Source organism: Cataglyphis hispanica, chromosome 4 (assembly GCF_021464435.1).
Source record: "Cataglyphis hispanica isolate Lineage 1 chromosome 4, ULB_Chis1_1.0, whole genome shotgun sequence".
Classification (NCBI taxonomy): domain Eukaryota; kingdom Metazoa; phylum Arthropoda; class Insecta; order Hymenoptera; family Formicidae; genus Cataglyphis; species Cataglyphis hispanica.
Window position 1 is genome coordinate 696,373 of NC_065957.1, and position 18,873 is coordinate 715,245.

The 18,873-nt window shown below is 32.5% G+C and overlaps 3 protein-coding genes across 10 annotated transcripts; 2 read left to right on the top strand and 1 right to left on the bottom strand.

Annotated features, from left to right (window-relative positions):
• Nucleotides 1–6,223: 6,223 nt before the first annotated feature.
• On the bottom strand, nt 6,224–8,375 carry LOC126849101 (cdc42 homolog). Of its 3 annotated transcripts, none has more exons than XM_050590657.1 (5): nt 8,314–8,375; nt 7,118–7,307; nt 6,832–6,941; nt 6,565–6,762; nt 6,224–6,384 (listed from the first exon to the last, which is right to left on the bottom strand). In XM_050590657.1, exons 2-5 carry the CDS (start codon nt 7,293–7,295, stop codon nt 6,295–6,297), a joined length of 576 nt encoding a protein of 191 aa, XP_050446614.1. In that variant the 5' UTR covers nt 7,296–7,307; nt 8,314–8,375; the 3' UTR covers nt 6,224–6,294. The 3 variants fall into 3 exon arrangements, with proteins under 3 accessions (XP_050446614.1, XP_050446615.1, XP_050446613.1); XM_050590658.1 differs by having other exon boundaries at nt 7,912–8,371; XM_050590656.1 differs by having other exon boundaries at nt 7,883–8,370.
• A 327-nt stretch (nt 8,376–8,702) lies between these two features.
• On the top strand, nt 8,703–11,255 carry LOC126849091 (polyglutamine-binding protein 1). 6 transcript variants are annotated; one of them, XM_050590636.1, is made up of 7 exons: nt 8,703–9,182; nt 9,349–9,458; nt 9,550–9,725; nt 9,959–10,139; nt 10,249–10,412; nt 10,486–10,709; nt 10,854–11,255. In XM_050590636.1, exons 1-6 carry the CDS (start codon nt 9,113–9,115, stop codon nt 10,676–10,678), a joined length of 894 nt encoding a protein of 297 aa, XP_050446593.1. In that variant the 5' UTR covers nt 8,703–9,112; the 3' UTR covers nt 10,679–10,709; nt 10,854–11,255. The 6 variants fall into 6 exon arrangements, with proteins under 6 accessions (XP_050446593.1, XP_050446594.1, XP_050446596.1 ...); XM_050590637.1 differs by lacking the exon at nt 10,854–11,255 and having other exon boundaries at nt 8,703–9,008; nt 9,080–9,182; nt 10,486–10,762; XM_050590638.1 differs by lacking the exon at nt 10,854–11,255 and having other exon boundaries at nt 8,704–8,791; nt 9,080–9,182; nt 10,486–10,762.
• Nucleotides 11,256–11,523: 268 nt separating this feature from the next.
• LOC126849077 (sodium/potassium/calcium exchanger 3-like) lies at nt 11,524–18,683 on the top strand. The gene is made up of 6 exons (XM_050590590.1): nt 11,524–11,916; nt 13,129–13,637; nt 15,908–16,151; nt 17,366–17,551; nt 17,667–17,972; nt 18,091–18,683. Exons 1-6 carry the CDS (start codon nt 11,832–11,834, stop codon nt 18,408–18,410), a joined length of 1,650 nt encoding a protein of 549 aa, XP_050446547.1. The 5' UTR covers nt 11,524–11,831; the 3' UTR covers nt 18,411–18,683.
• Nucleotides 18,684–18,873: the final 190 nt, after the last annotated feature.

The window sequence follows — 18,873 nt, forward strand, 5'->3', positions numbered from 1 at the left end:
ATCGTCCGGCAACCCCGTCGTCGCGTCGGCCATCGACGTTTCGGCCGCTGTTAAGTGATTCTGCCGTCGAACGGTCGCAACATCCCTCTCCTTCAAGGTGATCGGCGCGTGATCGATGAAACCGCCGTGGTAATCACATGCTTCGACCTTCTCCCCGGTTGCCTGGCGACGATCGATCGACCGATCCAACCTGCCGACGTCGTCGTCGTCGTCGTTGTCGTCGTCGGTGCACGTGTTCTCCGATGGCGAGCGCGTTCGCTCGCGATGCGTGCGCGAGGAAGTCAGTCCGGCGAAGGCCGTGCGCCTATCGATCGAGGTACGCTCGAGCTCTTCTTCATTTCGCGGATAATCGCGCCGCTCCGGTATTCGGACGACGGGCCGATGCGAGGACGGGAAGGAACGGACGGATGGATGGACGACCGTTCTCGCGGAAGCTGGTTACCTTGACGGTGTCGTCTCAAGGTTACTACTATGATACGTCGTCGCGCGCCCACGATATTCCATTGAGATCGCGACGCGATCGAGACGCGGCACGCGGGATCTTGACAATCTCTTGACAGGAAGACTCGCGCGCCTTGTTTCCTGTTGACGCGCGAAGAGAAACGTGCGAATTTCTACGCCGAGTCGAGTTCACACACCACGGTCGCTGTCACTCCCGCGATTATCTCTCTCCTTCCCTCGCGAGTCCTCCTTTCGTACCTTTCACGACGCGAATCGTAACGTGCGCGCGTAAGTCCGTCCCTCTTTCTCTCTCTCTCTCTCTCTCTCTCTCTCTCTCTCTCTCTCTCTCCCTCTTTCGCGACGTCCCCGTTTATCGATTTCGCTTGACGAATGTCGAGAGGAGACCACCGACGCGACTCCGCGGTCGGTGCGTAGTCAGATAAGTCCTCCGCGGATATAATTTAACAGCGAGATCCTTCCCTTTCTCCCTCCCTCCCTCCGCGAAGACTCACAATCGGAAGTAACGTGGGTTCGTCGATGAGACAATCGCGTGCAGTCGCGCTCGCGCGATTCTTGCCATCGTCGTAGTCGTCGTCGTTGACGATGTATCCTCTCTCTTCAAGAGAATATTGTCGCGGAGCGAGACGGTCCGCGAAACCAACGCGGGAGAAAAGATCAATGAAACGGAGCAGCCTCGCTCGCTCCGGTCGCACGACTAGCGCTCTTCCCGAGAGCGACGTCCATCAACGTGCGCCGTGCGCGTCGTCAGTGACGCGCCGACCGAGACTGCCGTCCGCCACCGCCGCCGCTACCATCATCACTCCCCATCCCACCCCCACCCCACCCCCACCCCCAGCTCCACTACCTCCATTGCCGCCGCCGCGACGCTGACAGCGACTTTGTCATGGATCCAATTTTTGCGTAGCGGTCAGAGACATACGTGTAACATTTGTTAGACTCGCAAAACATTGTTCAGGGTTTTGCCAAGAGCTCAGTCTACTAGATTTTAGGAATTTCTTTTTGAAAAATATTAGAAATCGATCTTTTTGTTGTTTTAAATATATTTTTTAATCTTAAATATTTAAATTCTATTTTCCTTTTTTTTTTTGTTTACTACGAGTAGGACATGTTTGCGATATCGAACTTAATTAAAATTTAAAAAATTAATATTTAATATTTTTTTACTCTTGAAGAAATAAAAAATTTCAGAAAAATTGAGACATCTTATTTTAAAATAACATTACTTTGTTATTTTTCAATCTTTTCCAATCAAATTAGGATCGGTATCCCAAAAATATCCTATTACTCAGCATCAAATCATACATTTTTGAACGTTACGAGACTCGTATTGAACAAAACCATTAAATATCGAAGATTTAAAAATACTGACATATTATTTAAACATCGATAAAAATATATATGTAAAACAATAAAGGGGTCTCTGATATTCTTAAAAAAAAAAAAATAAATAAATCTAGAGATCATTAATTTTTCATACTGCTAAAATAGATCAGTCTCTTTTTCAATTTGATTAACAGTTTATGGCAAACATTATTCTTGTAAAACTCCAATTAATATGCTGATTGATTGATAATAAAATGAGATCTAGAATCCTCTTGTCAGTGCCAACGAAAAGAAGAAGAAGAAGACGAATTTTCATTCTATAGACGTCAGCTGATTTGTTCCTGGTTGTCGCGAGCACGTTCGTCTCCGAAATGGGTCGAAAGATATACGTCGAGAAAGAGAGAAACGCACGATCTCCGGCAATTTCGCGGCTATTTTCTTCGCATCTCTTTTTCTCACGTGCGTGAAAAAAATGGAGCAACGATTTTCCAAGCTTCAGCGAAAAACATTCCATCTTGATCTTAAAAGTTGCGCATTTCCTCGGCAATATTCTTGTCTTGAAATAAAAATCTCCTTCTTTCTCTCTCGCTCTTATATTTTTTGCAAGTTAATGACCTCGCTTGAAGTTTGAGATAAGAGAAAACTGTCAATAACTGTCAATATGGATCCAAAAAAAATTTCCTTTACAAAGATTGAATTATTTGAAATAAAAGCTTATTGTTGGTTTAAATTTTTTAGAGTATTAATCTCTCTCCTTTTCTCTTATCACTTACATGCTATCATGTTTCTTGTATTCCTCGTTTAAATATAGTTTTGTTACTTTATATTTTTGCGTGATGTATCAAATTTATAATAAAATACATTTAATATATTTTAGAACGATTCTATTCTAATGTCATGTTTATCCTTTTTATCTCAATTTATCTCAATTAATGTATGCATAATTACATCGTGCCATTATTTATAAGCTACTCATGCACGAGAAGGCCTGGGAAATTCTTGGAAACGTTTATTCTCGCAACTTGAACGTACACATTCTTCTATTTCAAGTACATTTCATTGAATGTGTAACCTTTTATGCTCTCCACCTGTTTGTCAATCTATAATCATTAATATATAATAGGAAACTACAGAGTTACATAATATTTCTTGAATTTCGATTTTCAGATATTTAACTTTTGTAAATATTCCAAATTAAAATTATTGAATAATTCTACATTTCACGTATTTTTAAAACGATATTGCCGTGCTTGAAATTAATAATTTTCTATCTAGTTACTAACATTAACAATTGCATCGTCCATATCTCTCGCTTGCAAAAGCTACAAAGTATTATTTTCTCGCTTTCCACCGAACAAACGGGGAAAACGACTTGTAACAATTGTCCGAATAAATTGCAGAATATCCGTGTCAGCTTGTGAATTCTACATAAAAGAACCAGCACGCACGCTCCAATTAACGCTCGGTTTACGTTCCGCGCTCGCTCTAATTGGATTATGTCATTCGACAGACAGAAAAAAAAATTTATACTAACATGCGCAGCCACGCTGGAATTACATAGATATTCATCCGAATTCTCGAGTCAAGCCGTTATTTATTTGATAATAATATTTAAAATCGGATATATGCTATACAAATATTTCTACAATCAATGCAGATAAATCGGATTATAAAAATTGTGGCAAATTTTTATGGCTGCATTACTACACAGTTCATTGTGTATGTGTGTGTGTGTGTGTGTGTGAATGAAAGATTGAATAATAGACCACATCATATATGAAAATAAAAATAAAAATATAAAAGTTTTGAGGTGTTATAAATACTATAATAATTATAATTGTGTACAAAATTGAGAAGATATGCTGAAAAGAAATTTAGCAAAAAATTCGCACACTAGCAATTAATCTCTATTATTTGAAAAACATTACACATATTGCAATTATTTACGAGATACGACGTCGTATTGATTTTTCGCTTTTTGAAATAGATGAATATTTTTATATTTGCGATTGAGAAACATTTCCGATTGCAAAATTTGCTTTAAAAATACTATGGATTAATTTGCTGTTACAACATCATGCATAGGAGATGTGTATAAATGGGATTATATTATTGTAATACATTTATTTTTATCATTCAGAAATTAATAGTGACTCAAATATCAATGTAATATACAAAAGAAACTTCAGCTATATAAATATATATTATATAAATATTTTTCCTTGCTATATACGTAAGCACGCACGCACACATTGCATATTTTTATCAAAATTTTTGGGCACTTATCAAATTAATAAATTTTATTTTTAACTCATTTTATGTGTATAATATGATTCATACGAGTCATTATCAAGTCAAATAATCTCATTAATCTGGTTTATCCTCTGGTATTATTTCAGTATAAATTTCTTTATCAAGGTGCACTCTTACCAAACAGAAGAAATTTAGTTACATTTTAAAGAAATTTTTTTTTGCGAGATGTTAAGAAAACAATATTAACTCTGTTAAAATTTTTGCAGTTTATATATAGAGAGACTCGTGATACATATCTAATTTCTGTTTCGGTAAATTGCAATATAATTAGTAGAGATAAGAAAGATATCTACAAAATATACAGAGAATAATAAACGCGTGGGAATAACTGAAATATAAGCCTATTTGCATATTTATCTAACTTAGATAAAATTCTTCGGCCAGATGTGTGTATTCAGTAGAGGTATATGGGCTTAAACTTGCGATTTTCGATCCGATCCGATTATAAATAGCACAGGTAATGTATAGACTCAGAAAAAAATGACTATTATACATGTATTTAAAACAAAATTTCTCTCTTATGCTACATCAGGTTTTTTCGACCCATGCAAACTTTTAATATTTGATACTTTCGTTAAATTCACAAACAAAAAGAGCTTCGTTATATTATTTGTATATATGTATATAAGTATATTATACAAGTGATATATAATTAATAATAAGAAATGTATAGAAAATCGAAAATTTCTAATAATAATATATAAGTATTAGATTTCATATCTAGATCGAAAATTGTAATTATATCGCTTAGTCTACCTGTGTGTGCTTTGTGAAATATAATATTATTAAATATAAATATAAAAACTAATGGAAATAAAATGAATTTATATCTGCTAGAGATTATCTTAGAAAAATATTATGATTTAACTCAAAAAGATGATAATATATAATAATGAAGAAAAAAACAAAATAAAACTATCTTAACTAAAACAGGTTTAGAACATTTTATATTTTCATAGAATATATTAGCTAATAACATATTTTTGCTATTCATATTACATGAATCAGGTAATCAACACCAATGTTCTTTATAATATAATCACTGCAAAAGAGCTGGTAAAAGAAAATTATTATTATATCTCATACATAATTAAATTGTATGCGATTACAAATGACTAAAAAAATATTCGATTGCAACATAAAAATACATTAAACTAATCAAATATATATATATATATATATATATATATATATATATATATATATTAATATAATTATTTACTGATAATATATCGATATGGCCACTTAGAATATTACAGATCTTATAACAGAATTTAATTTTGTTTAGACGCATACACACACACACATGCATGTGATGCTTCCATACATAATCCCGCACAATAATAAGAAAGAATTTTTTTTTTATCTTTTTTCGCTTTATGTTTCAAAAACGATAATAGTAGACGTAAGTTACACATTTAATCATACTTTTCATTAAATCACTTTTTTTATGAACTAGAATGCAAAATTCAATTTTGATAAATTAAATATATTTGATGGATAATTATTTGCGTTTGCAGTAAATATATACATTATAGGTACAGATTGCTACAAAAAAAAAAATATTATAGAATTAAAAGGCGTATAGCATTCGCCTTGGAAAATAAAAAATTTTTACTTAATATGCAAGATACATTATAAAATACAAAAATCAATAATATTATGCTCTTGCATATACATGTATGCCATGTGATAACCTATTGAAGATTATAAATCATTGAAATCATAAAATCCCATTTCATATATAATATATATATATATATATATAATATATATATATATATATATGCAGGGAAATTATATTTTTTTTTACAAACGGATATGATATGAATAATGATCCTAAATTTTCGGATATCTTTTTTTTACAATGTTGAATGAATTGTAGGACAATTAACACATTTGATCGCTATGATGCAAATACGCGCGGAATGATGTGAAATACGTTGAACATTCATTATGCGAGACGAAGATAATATGATAATATTACAATTACAATTTGATAATTATAAAATTTACACAATATAGATAAAGATTGCTTCATATCCATGTATATGGCGCCAATGTTGAAAAATACTTATTATATGCCTTAGAATTTAACAATTGTCACTAAACCTTTTTGCATGCAATGTATATGAGGAAACTTACAGTCTTCGTCAATGTTGAACTAACAGTTTTATAAAAAAAGTGAAATACCTACTACAAAATGGTACACCTTCTTCTTCTAACAGGTTCTGGAGGCTCTAAAGCCGCTAATATTGCCTCGTCAAAGACATTTTTGAGACCTTTCTGAAATATTAAAAGAATAGCTTCTGTAGCAGCAAAATGAAATTAAGAAAAAAAATCAGCTGTCAAATATAGCTAATATAACAATAAACAATCTTCAAAACTTTTTTTTGAGTTATCTTTCCTTTTATACAGACTTTTATATTGTTTTATTGTTTGGTACTAAGTAAATAATTATCATACCTGTGTAAGAGCGCTACATTCTACATATTTTACAGCTTTTAATTCCTTAGCAAGCTTTTCCCCTTGTTCATTTGAAATTGCTTTTTGCTTATTCTTTGCAAGTTTTTCAATTGTTGCTGCATCGTCCCGTAAATCAATTTGCGTGCCGACCAACAAAAACGGTGTTTTTTGACAGTGATGTGTTATTTCGGGTACCCACTATTAATACATTAAAATACAGAAAACATTTGCATGATATTATAATAACCAAATCTTATTACATTCTACCTTTTCTTTAACATTTTCAAACGATGATGGAGATACAACTGAGAAGCAAACAAGAAATACATCAGTTTGCGGATAACTTAATGGACGCAGACGATCATAGTCCTCCTGACCTACAAAATACATCAAAGTATTAGTAAAGTGTTGCTAATATAATTTTGTTATTTTTCTTATTATTTATAATAGATATACAACTATAATATTAAATATACTATTATATATCATTTAAAATAATTTATTGTAAATAATTACATTATATAATCACATATATATCCTTAACGATATTTACCAGCTGTATCAAATAATCCTAATGTATATGGCTCACCGCCAATCATGACAGTGACTGCATAATTGTCAAATACTGTTGGAACGTATTCCGATGGAAATTTATTTGTGGTGTATGAAATTAATAAACAAGTTTTACCAACTGCTCCATCTCCCACTACGACACATTTTATTGTCTGCATTTTGACCTCTATCTGTGGAAAATACAAATTGTAGAAAAATATTATTTCTTTTGACTCAAGTAAATTTCAAATATTACATCAAAAATATAAGTTATTCATTAGTGACAATATTCATTAATTGCAATAATTTGATTGCTTCATGTATAAATGTAATGTACATATGTAAATTACAGTTCTTGCATCAAATTACTTATTAATCATGCTATATTATATGATCCATCATGAATATGAACTGAGTATATTACTTTAAGGATATTCATTCACATATGGTCTCATGGCATGTTAAATATGTTAAGTTTTTTATCTTGACATCGAGTATTACTTTTGATATCCAGAGTGAATGTTCAATGCAATTATAAAACGGCGCAAATAAGATCTGATATCAGATAGCCAAAGTAATTTTTAACTTTTTTTACTGTGCAAATAAAAAAACAATAACAAACTTGATTCTAAACTACTAGTCCCTCTCCCTCTCATTCCTCAATATAAAAGAGATGATCGATGCCGGTGAAAACAAATTGCGCTATGAATTTAATAGCGTATGTGCAACAATTGACGACAGTGCAGACAGATTATTTCGTGCAAACCTCTTTTACGAATGAGAATACTATCGTACAGCTGTATTTGACTACTACAGGGATCGACGTGCGGGTAACTCGTCGTTTCACTGACTCTCGAGAATTCACTCCAATTGTACACACATATACGTATATATGTACGTGGGATTTGCGTAATCCTTGCGTTTCGCGCTCGGTGGAACGTTAAATTTATTGCGACAGACGGGAAAAACGATTGGGAAGCTCGTAGCAAAGTAGCGTACAAGCGCACCGGAGGCTCATTGTTTTCGGAGTCGCCATTTTGAGCATTATGTCAAACACACTTCACCGTACGGAAACGGGCGACGGGAATATCGTATGACGCGAGTAAAACCGAATCTGTCAGACGTCCCGTGTATTAACGACAACCGTAATTGCTCGCGGGCTGAACGGGATGTGCAAAATTTAAGTTAAACACTCACACGCAACTGGGCGTCAACACTGGACAACGCTTTATCGTCACGGAATTTGTGATCACGCTAGATGAGCGTCGCGTTGAAAATGCGCGTGCAAATTTGAGGTCGCTTCGCGCAGGCTTAGAGTTCTAGAAGTTCCTAGATCTGCTAAGGAAGGCTTTTTAGCAACAAACACACATAAACACAAAATCATATGATTAGCTGTCAAATAGAAGAATTTTGGAGTTTTTAAAAAATCTCTATTTAATAGCCAATTGTGTGACTGTTTACGTTTTCTTGCTAGAAAGCTCCCTAGGACTCTAATTTATATTGATCAATTTTCATGAATGTCGATTTCGAATTATGATTCGGGCAAGCTTTGTTCCATGCAGTTGCACTTCTTTTCTCTACTTTCTTTCAGTTTGAATGCAAAGGAATAAAATAAAATACTGGATCTACGAAGATAGATCTGTAAAATGTGTATTCTCAACAAAAGATATTCGATGTAAAAGATCTGTCATTAAAAAATTTATGCCACGAAATATATATTCATATTTAATTAATTTTCTTGCTTTCTGTATCTAAAGGCTTTTTGATTGTCGGGTTTTGATTGTACTAATGCTTTGCAATATTCGACTCTTGAATCTACATCATTTCCAGACATTTATTAGTAGTCTGTGGTCTCTAGCATGTGTTTTGTAAACAAATAGCGAATGACACCTGTTAAGTGTTTATTGAAATATTACTCCCGAATAATATCTTAAAACGTTCTTTACATTGAACATATTAACAGATTTTTGGTGGTTTGAATTGAGAAAACACAAAAATGCCTTTGCCAGCTGCCTTAGCGGCACGTCTTGCGAAAAGAGGATTAATTTCTGGATCTGAAAAGCATGGTATATATTTGACACTAAAAATGTAATTATTGTATAATAACTTTGTGAAATTTTTTTTTTTCATAAGAAATCAATTTATTTTTGATTCATAAAAACTGATATTATAAAAAAAAATATATATATTGTTATGGAAATTACATGTGTTATTGCATTATTAATTTTGCAGAATCTGCAAAGAAAGAAACGAAGAAAAAGGTACACGAAGAAGTAATAGCTGAAGATTATGATAATACAAAAGAAGAAATTAATCAGATTGATATATCACAAAAATTTATGGTAAGTGTGATTGTGATAAATTAGTAGCATTAAATTTTGTATATATATTGAAATAGTGATTTTGTAATGACATAGTCATTTCTTCATTCAGGGTTACAGTGGTTGTCCTAATAAATACAACATTTATCACGAATGTACAAAGAAATGTAAAGAATTATGGGGATTAGGACATGTACAACCTTCGGACAAGTATTTAAAACGACAAATGAAATTAATTCAGAAATATCCTTTGCCAGATACTTGGAAAGCAGTTTATGATCCTGGATGGTAAACTTTAATAGTTTTTCTAGACAAATCTATTTCAAAAAATAAATACTAGATTTGTAATTATTTCAATTATAATAATTGTATAAAAATCTTTTCAAAATTTTTAAAAATAGATACAGATGTTGTTTAATAATATTATTTTTAGAAAGAGTGATTGAAATGATATATTATTGACAAACTATATTGTATGGAATATTCCACAGGAAAATCGATTAATTTAAGATTGTTTACAGTGGACAACATTATTATTGGGATTGGTCATCTGACTTGGTATCTTGGTTACCACCAGGTCATCCCAAATGTCAGATATCACAACCAGCACCCCAGTTACGTGAAGAATTGCATTTAAAGGCAGGTGATCAAGATGATAACATGTCAAGTGATGACAGTGCTAGTGATCAAGAACAAATGGAGGTTAATAATTATATTTTTTATATTGTAAATTTACAAGTTATCTCTATCATTATATAAGCATTAAAGTAAAATACATTTAACATTTATAAATAATACTATGATTTTTCAGGTAGATGAAAGTGACGTTAGGAAAGATAGAAAGATTGAAAATCGTACAAGATATAAAGGACCAGACAATAAAAGAGTTCAAAGATCTGATAGAAGTGATGCTAAAGACAAAAAAGATCGTACATTGGATCCTATGGATCCAGCATCTTATAGTGATATTCCCAGGTATGCATTTGTATTTCAAACACATGTTATTAATGTATTATATAATTTTTATTTATATATAATTACATTATAGAGGAAAATGGTCAGATGGATTGGCTAGACATAATGAAGCCAAGACTGGTGCTGATACAACCGCATCAGGGCCTCTCTATCAAATGAGGCCATATCCCAGTCCGGGTGCGGTGCTGCGTTCAAATAGAGTTAACAAAACAGAATCAGACTCGGCAAATAAACCGAAGGTTGCGTTTCCCGAAAAACCGGAATAAATGTACACTATTATTCCAATGTATTACGTGTGTATGTGATTATGTTAATATGTATATAAATATATATGTATATCTTTAAACTAATGGAAACACTATCATATTTCGCAATTTTCTCTAACTTTTTTTTTGTTTTTGCACAAGTCTTAAATCAATAATTCATTTACATTTTTTTCAGGAAAAGATTAATTGAAAATTTATTAATATAAATTAGCGAACAAATATCTTTTTTATATTTCCTTATTGTGGAAATTTTCTTATTAAAAATTTTATGATAGCATACTTGAATTGATGCATACGGGATAGATTTGTTTTAATATTTTTGCTTAAAAATTTTCTTATTGCAAATTGATCTTATATTCATTCAATGAATAAGAAATCTTAAGATGAATCTCACACACAAAATTGTATTGAGAAAATACTGCTTGATATTAATGATTTGCTAAAAAGAGACGAGAATGAATTTTTAGCATAAAATATTTTATTTTTTATTCATCGCCTCGGTATATTTTAATAGAATCATAGAAATCATTTTGATTCGTTCGTACTGGTTAGATTGTAATTGTGAATAATTTAATAATGTATTACAATATTGGTGGAATACTAAAATATATATCTTGAAAAAACTTTCTATTATTATCGAAATAATTAAATAATTAATGCATAAATACTTTTACGTCCAGTATATAATAAATATTTCTCTGGAAAAGAAGACATTTGAAATAAATAAAATTATATAGGATCAATTGCAACGAAATCGAATTTACTTCGATAATGAAAGATTAAAATTGACCGTCGATCATGTATACGTCAATCGTCGATATTTGAAGTAGATAGAGATGGCGAGAGATCTAGATATATAATTGATCGATAATCGACGTATATGAACTTTCATACATATCTTTATCTAATTTCGCTTCGCTCGAACCAGCGAAGAAGATAAAGAGCTCTCTCTCTCGAAAGTGGTGTCAGTAGGAAGGAGTGAGGGACTCTCAAATCGACGGATTTTATCATAAATGCCATCCATTACTGTGGTTTAAGCAGCAGTTTATCGTATTTCGTTTGAGTGACTGCGTCGTTAAAAACTCACTCGCTGATAAAAAAAAAAAACGCGTCGGAGCAACACTCTTGCGATCTCCGCGCGATATTTACGAGAATGACTATCAGTATCGCGCTGACGATACTTATAATTCTTACCTTCGCGCCTGACAACGCAGATCTAGGATTTACGCGATTTAACGGTGAGTTACGAGAGGAAGCTTTATCTCGGCGTGTCAATTCTACTGACCATGTAATACATCGCGCCTTCTCCGTTTCATCTCGCGATTGCAAAGCACCGAAAAAAAACCTCTTCTTGAAATCTAAAGGATATTAATTCGACGTTTGTATTGTTTGCGATACAGCTGATCGAAAAGAGGAAAGAGAAATATGGATCGTCTTCGCGCCTTCGTACGTAATGAAAACATTAAAGTGAAAATAAAGGTGCGAAACATTGGTAAGATTTGGCAGATTGTTTGTGGAAAAAAAATTAATTGATTGAAAGTTCACAATTGATGAGAATTTTAATTTCTATTTGAAAATCTTAGCGATATCTATATGTAACTGTTCATTTAACATATTTCACGGTCATTTCACAGACGTTTTATTTTGTGTATATATGTATTCGTATGTTGCAAGATCTTTTTTTCAATTTATTATAAATGCCAAGTCTTGCCTATAATAATCATCTAAAATACATAGAATTAATGACTTTTTATGTGCTATTATGAATTGTAAAAATAACATACAAAATAACACACATATTAAGTTGAAGAAATGAGAAATGTAATAAGAAATATAAAGAGTAAGAGATAAATAATAATTTGCAGTAAATGAACAAGTTTTATCTAAAATATATTTTTACATTTTTATATTTTTTTTTGTATAGTTGCAAATATGTAAGCAAAAATAAAATTTTAAAGATTTGTGAACAAATAAGAGCCAGATTGGTATTGCGTTAATTTCATAAAAAATATTTTTTTATGAAACTGATACTGTACGCAGAACACGAAATTCTCTTGTGTCTTGAAATCCTATATATATCAAGAGTATTTAAAATGCGTATCTTTAAAGTTGTGATTTTTTATTTGAGAGTCTTATTAATTTAATTTAACTTTAAAGATAAAATTATTTTCGATATTGAAAATAATTAAATACAAAGAGTGAATTTGCATATTTTAAAAACAAATAATATAAAAATATAAAAATATATAAAAATTATATTGGTGTTATATCTTTTTGCATTTCTCACATTTACAATGAAAAGTAATTCAAATAAAACGTTGAGATTTCACGCGCACAAAACAGATTTAAAGACGAATAAAAATTTAATTCTTCAAGCATTTTATGCGGACATCATGTTTTTCGAGACGAGATTAGTCGGCCTTGAATGAATCTCTTGTTTGTTCGATTAGAGGAAGTTTCGCCTGCAGTCTCGATTCTCGAAAATTTCTCCAAGCACGGTCCACGTTCAAACAATACTCGCGAGAATGACCGGCTCCAATATGATAGTGCGCCGTTCGATGAGCGTATTACGGAGGTCGTGAAACAGGATAACGTTCCGACGAGCAACTGCTCGGATCGTTCGATCAACGAGTTTCCGGAGGTGTTTCCGCTGGAGGAGCGTCGTCGGGGAGCGGTAATACTTCACGTCTTCTTCGGATTATACTGCTTTATCCTGACGGCGTTCGTCTGCAACGATTACCTATTACCCACCCTCGACATCATATGCACGCGCCTCAGCATCAGCAGCGACGTCGCCGGGGCTACTTTCCTCGCTACCGCGAGCTGCTTCCCCGAGCTATTCGTCAACGTCGTGGGCACCTTCCTGACCGAGTCCGACCTCGGTGTCGGCACCGTGATGGGCGGCGCGGTCTTCAATACTTTCGCCACTCCAGCATGCGGCGCGTTATCGGCGATTCACGTGAGTACACTTAAGCATTGTTAAGTATATCTCTGAATATAAACGCGGAATTATAGAACATGTGATAATGTGTCTGAGAGAGAAAGAAACTTCAATTTGTTACGATACCTAGAGGTATGTGTTTTTACTTAGCTGTATTTATCTGCGCCCGAGATGGGATCTGTAGAGGAAAGATACCAAAGTTGACACAATTGAATTTTCCTTCTCGGTTGTGAAACCTCCGCTTAAAAATTTGAAATGCGAGAAAAATATATTTACTAATATTTATTAGAAACTACTTTTTTGATAATATTGTTAAAATCTTTTTGCAGACTTTTTGTGAAAAAATTTATTTAATTAAAAATTGAAGTCTGATTGATTGATTCTCCATAATTTGTTGAAATACGATAGGGTTCATAAAAAAAAGGAAAATAGAAATAAAATATGTTCATTAATTCTCTGTGCAAGTATATATGTATATCTATAAAATCTATTGTATAATCTGAATGTATAATGTGAATGTTATTGATAACGTATTATTATCTATCTTGCTTATCAATAATTATTTTTATTAATGATACAGTTACTTGCGATTTTTATCACTTATCCACATATACGATATTATCGAAAATTATATCTTTTTATCGGCGATAAGCTATTTCATTTACGTGATTTCCTAAACAAGAATTATTCTTATATGGATTGATCATACATTAATTTGATTCGTATATAAAATCCCTAAATTGTTACTTAAATAAAAGTTTATTAATTAAAAACAGACATTACGTATAAAAAAATCGTATAAAAAAATTTCATATGACACATTTTAATAATAATCACAAACTGATTAACTTAATATAATTGTGTATCTAATCAAAAATCTATTGAGATATGATAATGATAGATTTGATAAGTTCAAAAAAGAATCAGAGTACGTCTCCTAGTTTGTCTCCTCTTATATAATAAAGTGTCATTACTTTATACGAAATAGCTGATACGAAAAATCTTGTTAATACCTAGATTACAATGCCCCAGAAAATAGTACACAAACATCTGTAAGTCTTCGAAGTGCTAAACTAGAGCCGACTAATTCATCTCGTACATTATCATTTTTTATTATTCATGATTAGCAACAGCAATTCATTGTGAACATTTATCATTTAAGAGATTAAAATCATTGCAGCGAATTCCATCATATCACCAATATGATGGAAAACGTCAATGACATATTTTGTAGAAACAGAATACATGTTTTGATAAGTATCATCACGTCTAATTGAAAAAAAAATATATATCTAATCGTACACAACAATGAACACGCCTTCGCGAGTTTATTTGTATTTTGTTTCTTTAATCTATATGTAAAAGTCATAAACAGAAAAATTCGCGAAGATCTTTTCGGAGATTATTTTTTCGATTATTGTTAAGTTAATCGATGTGTCATTTTTACTAGCAAAGATTTAATTAGATGAGATGTGAATTCACAATGGCTTCTCTTTACAATTTTGATAGACGAGCAAATTTTTTTTTCTGCTTTTCAATTTCATTAAACTATAAAAATATCGGAAATTCACTAAACTATATTTGTCGATCTTTTACCGTTACCAATGGACTAGAAAATTGATTAAACTCTGTAAAGTAAACATAAAAAAGTGCTTATTCAAGTGCTGGATTACGGGATATCAGTTACAAAGTGCGATATGTGTGAAATTATGTCAACTATGTAAGGTCGCGGATTTCGTGAATAATATTTTATGTACACACATATACATACGCACAAATTATATATATATATATATATATATATATATGTTTATGTAAGTAATATTTTTCACGATTCGCAGAATTTATTCTTAGTATACATATGTGTATTTACTGTTGTATTCGATAAGCTAATTTTCAATTATCTGTTTTACTTTTGAGTCCAGTGCAATATATTTCTAAAATGTAAATGTATATGTAACGTATCGTTTAAATATCTTGTAATTTTTTCAGTTTATTATTTTAATGTAAATGTTTATTATTTTAATATAAAATAAATCACCAAGCTAGTTTAAAAAGATAGTCATAATTGATGCTCTCGTGTATCTACGTGCACAAAATTATCATAAACATCATGAAAACAAATTTAGAATAAATATAAGGTACGCATTTGTAACATCTTCATATTTTACATTTTTCCATTATAATATTAGCTTTCTATTATAATATTAGGGTGATTGCTCACTCTGTCGCGCTATATGCCAGAATAAATAAAATTAAAACAATTTCTTTCTTACATTCTTTAACAGGCAATACAATTAGAATGGCGAATATTAACTCGGGATTGTATAATTTATGTGATATCGGTCGCCACCTTAGTGATCGTAATGTGGGACGGCGTAATCAAGTTGTACGAAGCGATCATCCTCATGGTACTGTTCGTCACTTATTTGACGATACTGTTTTGCGGCAAATGCTTTGTGCGTTGGCATAATAAACTGGCGCACCTGTACACTGACAAGAACCGCAGTACGAATTTTCCCGAAAAAGAAAGTAAGTTCTATCACTGAGTTTTTTGTTTTTTTTTTTTTGAAATATCCGTTTTGTGCAATTTCCATACGCCCTTCCACGAATGTGATCGATCTTCCCAGTAGTTATCGCGGATCATCTCTGTACGCGAGGCAAAATGTGAAATTCAGTGTGTCGGCTTATCATATCAGATATCGTATTTTAAAGAGGAGATACCTTTTGAAAATCTGGAAAAATGAGTGCGTTTTCTAGATTTTTTACAGCTCGACGACATGATAAAAATGTTTAATTTTTTTTTAATATTAATATAATATTATTAACTATTTAAATAAAAATTTCCAACTTAAAAAAAAAAAATTTTATTTGAAAGTTGCGAATATTTGCAGAGCGCCTCCACTTTTACGATGTGCATGAAAATGTTCGTTTATCATATCTAAACATATTAAACATATTAATAACTATCTGCTTTCCAAGCATTTTTTCAAAATTAAAAAAAAAAAAAAATGAAAAAATAATGGCTATTGAAAAAAAGTTTTGTTTTTTCCGAAAAAAAATCTCTTTTTCTTTTATTTATAACAAAAAGGAAATCGGACTTAAAAAAAGGTTTTGGTAGCAGATGCAGAATCTTATCAGAAAATCGCGTGTAAAATTTGAAGTTAATCCGTCGAACGTAGCCCGAGTTTTCACGCGCATCGGACATTGTATCAATATTATAAAAAAATAAAAAATTTTCATCAAGTTGTTGCGCTACAAAAAAATCTAGAAATTATTAATTAATTATTTTTCGAGAGTTCAAACGGGTATGCCCCCTTAACGCACAACACGTGCATTTTGTTGTGATAAATATAGCTAAAATGACATTCGAGCTTTAGATATCTGATGATATATATAATCGACATAAATTTTATGTTCGTTTTAATTATAATTTCATGAGTTTTAATTATAATTTTATTATAAGTTTAGACGTCTGTCTAAACTTTACAAAAAAACAATTGATAATATCTTTCTTGATACGTGATTCGCGAGATAAACTTTTAAGGCAATTATTTTATAAAAGATGAAATATCAATTGCTCGAATCCAACTAGAAACTCGCATATCCCCGCAATTATTTTTCACGTTAACACATAATACTTGTCGACAGGTAATTCAATTATAATCGTGTATATGTGCGTTTGTCTAAAATTCTAAAAGAGAGACCGCGTGGACCGCCTATGTATGAATTTTGTTATCCAATAGTTCCTAAAGATAAGGAGGAACCAATGCCTGACGGCTTGTATAGACCGTATTTTCACGGAGAACTCGTGGCCGAATACAGAAAGAAGAGCGTAGCGAGCAACGGCGGTCGCAAGTCTTCCTCGAAGACTAACGACGTAGAAGCGGCGCAAAACCACGTGGAACAAGCGGAGGAATACGTGGAACCAGGTATTATACGCGTCCCAAATGTCGTTCGATCGTGAAAAGAATAAACTCTAAAAGCGTTACTCTCCACGATAAGATAAAGTAAAATAGCGGATCATTGAGTTTTGCTCGTTTCTAGACACGCCCTTTGTATGGCCGACCGGAGGTAACTTGGCAAAACTCTGGTTCTGTTTCGTCTGGCCGTTGAAACTAATCTTGTTCGTTACCGTACCGGACAGCAGGTACAAACGATGGAGAAACTGGTATCTGATAACATTTGTCATGTGCGTAATATGGATCGCGATATCGTCCTACCTGACGTCGTGGATGACGACCGTACTCGGCGACACCATCGGGATCCCGGACTCCGTGATGGGTATCACGTTCCAAGCCGCCGGTGGCAATATGCCGGAGCTCGTCTCGATCGTGATACTCTCGAAACAAGGTGAGCTTTTCCGAGTATCGAGTCGTCGATTGAAGAAAAAAAAAAAATAAATAACTTATTAATCAGAGAGATCCGATCGATGACTGTGATTGGGACGAATTAATCCTTCCTTCCACAGGCAACGGAGACATGGCGATGAGTAATACGTTAGGCGCAAACACACTCGACATCCTGCTGTGTCTCGGTTTACCGTGGATGGTAAAGATATTCAAGGACAAGAAGGACATCAGGATCATCTCGGATGCTTTAAGATACAGCGTGCTTTCGATCATCGTGTGCGTCATCGCGTTTTATACGGTGACTGCGTTCTGTAAGTATTGCTTGAACAAGAAAGTGGGCATCATCTGCCTGATATTATACACGATATTTTTAGTTTTCGCTCTATTGTTCGAACTAAACGTCTTTTTCCCTGTGAACTTACCTATGTGTCCTTCTTAAAAATCTCCCGTCACTTTTCGATTCTTCTCTTTTTTTAAATTATCAATAGTTATTCAACGCGAGAAAAGCAAGATTGAATCAAAGTTATTTCCGCCAGTTTTGATACTATCTTGAAGAAATAACAGAACTTTTTTTCATCGTTAATCGCAATAAAAAAAATCATTGCTAAATTGCGAAATATTATCATCGATATATCTTTTCCGTTTTGCTTTCACAATCATGTATTTATCTCTAAAAGTCTAGAGATTAAATTAAGGATACTGTTTTATATCGAATATAGATTATAATAAAAATAATTTTATTTTTTAATTTTTATTTAAAAAAAAAAAGATATTAAAAAAATGTTATTTTTTTCATTTTTCAACTTGTTTCTTTATAATTTGCTCGATATGAACTTTGCAAACTCAATGAATTGATATTGTTATTAACAACTTTGATAAAAGTTGTATATTTAAAACAAGAT